Genomic DNA, 3,078 nt, shown 5'->3' on the forward strand with positions numbered 1-3,078 from the left:
TTCAGTGGGAGAGGATATGCCTAGTCCTGCAGGGAATTGATGACGTGCCACATTGGAGGAAATGGTACCCAAAGTAGACTACACTTGACAGAAGCGAAGGGGAGAGGATATGGAGGGAGGACTTGTGTGAGGGGTACTGAGAAGAGAGGGGGCTGACATTAGGATGTAAAGTGAATAAATAAACATTCAAATGAAAATTTAATTTGAAAAAAAGGTGTATTTGGGGATTAATTTTCTTTTACATACTTTTATACACACAAAGTAAACACATTTAAGAGAAATAAGATAATTTTATATGTTAAACTTAAATTAGAGAATGTTTTTAATATGTCATGAGCCATAACTCTGATCACAATTTACTAGACTATATTCATGATCCATACTCATCAGTGAATAATCAAGTATTTACTATTCTGCCACACATTGATCTAAAAAACTTGATTATGCGCTTTTCAGAAAAAACAAACACAAATGGGCTGATAGTGGCATAGCTATGGGACACAATAATTTGGACACAGTAGAAGATTGACCCATCCTTGAACTTAGTCCTTGAGTGGAAGATAACAGTGCCTAAAATGTAGAAAACCACAAAGAAGGTCATAAGCAGCAGGATGGTCCTGGTGGCCCTTTGCTGTGGGGATGCTTTTGAAGAAAGGCTGGTGCTGTGAAGATGCTGGGCCTGCTTCTTGTGCCTCCATAGGAGAGTCACCATGTACCCACTGGACAGGGCCATGAGACTGATAAGAAAGACTTCCCTGGTGACCATCAGTAAGGAAAACGTGCTTGTTCTGGAGTAACTCATGGGTAGAAGTGAGCAGGACTGAGTAACATACATAAAATGATCTGAGGTTAAATTGGAGGTAGCAATGACCAATACAAAGAGGTGACTGCTAAAGGACATATAGAGAACACAGAAGAAAAGATAGGCACCTGAGATGTGATGGGGAGATTTATGTTTAAACTTTGTTAAACAGGAGCTTCTAGGACTGAGAGTGAAGGTCCAAAGGATATGCAGTAGACAGGCAGCACAAAGGTTGAAACCCCTCAAAAGTCTGTGAAAATAGATAAGGGACCTGCATGTGGTAATATCCCATATCCCCTGAGCCATAAACATGTCTGCAGCTATGAGTCCCATAGTTACAAGCAGCATTAGTTGGGTTAAGGATAAGAAAGCAATGCACAGATCAATGGGCTTAGACCTGTTCTCTTCAAAGAACATGCAGAGGTGGGCAAAAAACAGGATACTGTTAGCTGAGATCCCAACACTCAATTCAGAGAACAAGGTGATTTTCATGTTAGTGTCAGAGGGGAGTATATTGACTTTATTCATTGTATATCGGTTTGAAGCAAATACCAAAAACCTGAGAAGAAAAGAGAAAACACTTCATTACAAAATGCAGCCTTGTTCACAAATGCCAACCTACACTGAGATGGCAACAAGATGTCACGTAATCCCGATTCCATGTCACCAAAGTCAGCTCCAGCTCACACTACCTCAAAGCCATCCTCACTGTCTCCACTGTCTTAATGCTTTCCAATAAAGGCGGAATTGTCTGCACTATTGTGAGGCAGCTACCTCAGAATATAAACTTTCTTGTACATTAAACATTTCCATGAATCCTAAGAATTAATTCCCTCTCCAGGTGTATGGTTTTGGTTCATTCTGGGGCAAGAGCCACAACTCATTTGATAATCAGACACAAAATAGCTTTACATATCTGTTTATTTTGAATGGAGAAGATTGAATAAAATTAGAAATATTCCCTCCTAGTGGACTTGGTGCCCATAGGTTCCAGTGGACAGGGTCATTTTATTTCAGTGTCTGCTTTATTCTGCACCTTTACAACCATGACAAATATTCATTCTCTCTCTCTCTCTCTCTCTCTCTCTCTCTCTCTCTCTCTCTCTCTCTCTCTCCCTCTCTCCGTGTGTGTGTGTGTGTGTATGTGTGAGTGTGTGTGTGTGTCTGTGTGTCTGTTTCTGTACTACACTTTTCCTCTTCTCTCTCCTATTTTTAATATCCTCGCTCACTGTTTCTCACAGAGCTTTTCTCTGTGTAGCACCACTACCTCCCAAGAGATTGGATTAAAGACATATGCCAACACTGCCTGGTCAGCCCAAATATTCTTAATAAATCTCCAGAAGAATTGATTACCAATTTGAACTCTGAATCAAAGTCTACCCACTGCCATTTCCTCAGAGACTGACCTTAAGTACTTAGAGCTCCAGTCCCCTCCTCTAGAATATATGGAAAGTGACTCCTGTACCTGTGTCAAAGGACCCTAGAGGTGAAAGAATGTACTGTATATATACCCACTTAGTCAAGGTTTCTACATCTGCAAAAGCATCATGACCAAGAAGCAAGTTGGGAAAGAAATGGTATATTCGGGGCTGGGGATGTAGCTCAGTGGTTAGAGCGCTTACCTAGGAAGCGCAAGGCCCTGGGTTTGGTCCCCAGGTCCGAAAAAAAAAAACCAAAAAAAGAAATGGTATATTCGGCATACACTGCCACATGGCTGTTCATCACGAAAAGAAGTCAGGACTGGAACTCAAGCAGGTCAGGAAGCAAGAGCTGATACAGAGGAAATGGAGTGATGTTTCTTACTGGCTTGCTTCCCCTAGCTTGCTCAGTTTGTTTTCTTATGTAATCCAAGACCACCAGCCCAGGAACTGCACCGCTGACAATGGGCTGGATCCTGCCCCCATGACCACTAGTTGAGGAAATGCCTTACAGCTGTGTCTCATGAAGGCATTTCCCCAACTGAGGTTCCTTTACTGTGATAACTCCAGATTGTGTCAAGTTGACACACAAAACTAGACAGTACACCCACCAAAACTGAAACTGTTTCTGGCACAGAATGATCTCTACAGACATGTCAGCTGATGGTTTTCTCATGCAAGGTCTTGTCGTGTGGACTGGGAGAGACAATTCAGCTCTGATAATGAATAATCTGTTCTTTCCCTGACTGAAGACAAAAAGAAAAAATAACCAATACAGTAGAATGATCCAATCATGTTCTCTTTCTAAGCGATTTGAAATCCTGGGTTTTCTCCAAATTCTTACTGACTCTGCATCCA

The 3,078-nt window shown here is 41.5% G+C and overlaps 1 protein-coding gene across 2 annotated transcripts; it reads right to left on the reverse strand.

The window, feature by feature from the left end:
- Positions 1-203: 203 nt before the first annotated feature.
- Positions 204-2,875, reverse strand: Vom1r101 (vomeronasal 1 receptor 101). Of its 2 annotated transcripts, XM_087656216.1 has the most exons (2): positions 2,832-2,875; positions 204-1,361 (listed from the first exon to the last, which is right to left on the reverse strand). In XM_087656216.1, exons 1-2 carry the CDS (start codon positions 2,873-2,875, stop codon positions 398-400), a joined length of 1,008 nt encoding a protein of 335 aa, XP_087512342.1. In that variant the 3' UTR covers positions 204-397.
- Between the last annotated feature and the right edge of the window lie 203 nt (positions 2,876-3,078).

Source organism: Rattus norvegicus, chromosome 4, assembly GCF_021556685.1.
Source record: "Rattus norvegicus strain SHRSP/BbbUtx chromosome 4, alternate assembly SHRSP_T2T, whole genome shotgun sequence".
NCBI lineage: Eukaryota > Metazoa > Chordata > Mammalia > Rodentia > Muridae > Rattus > Rattus norvegicus.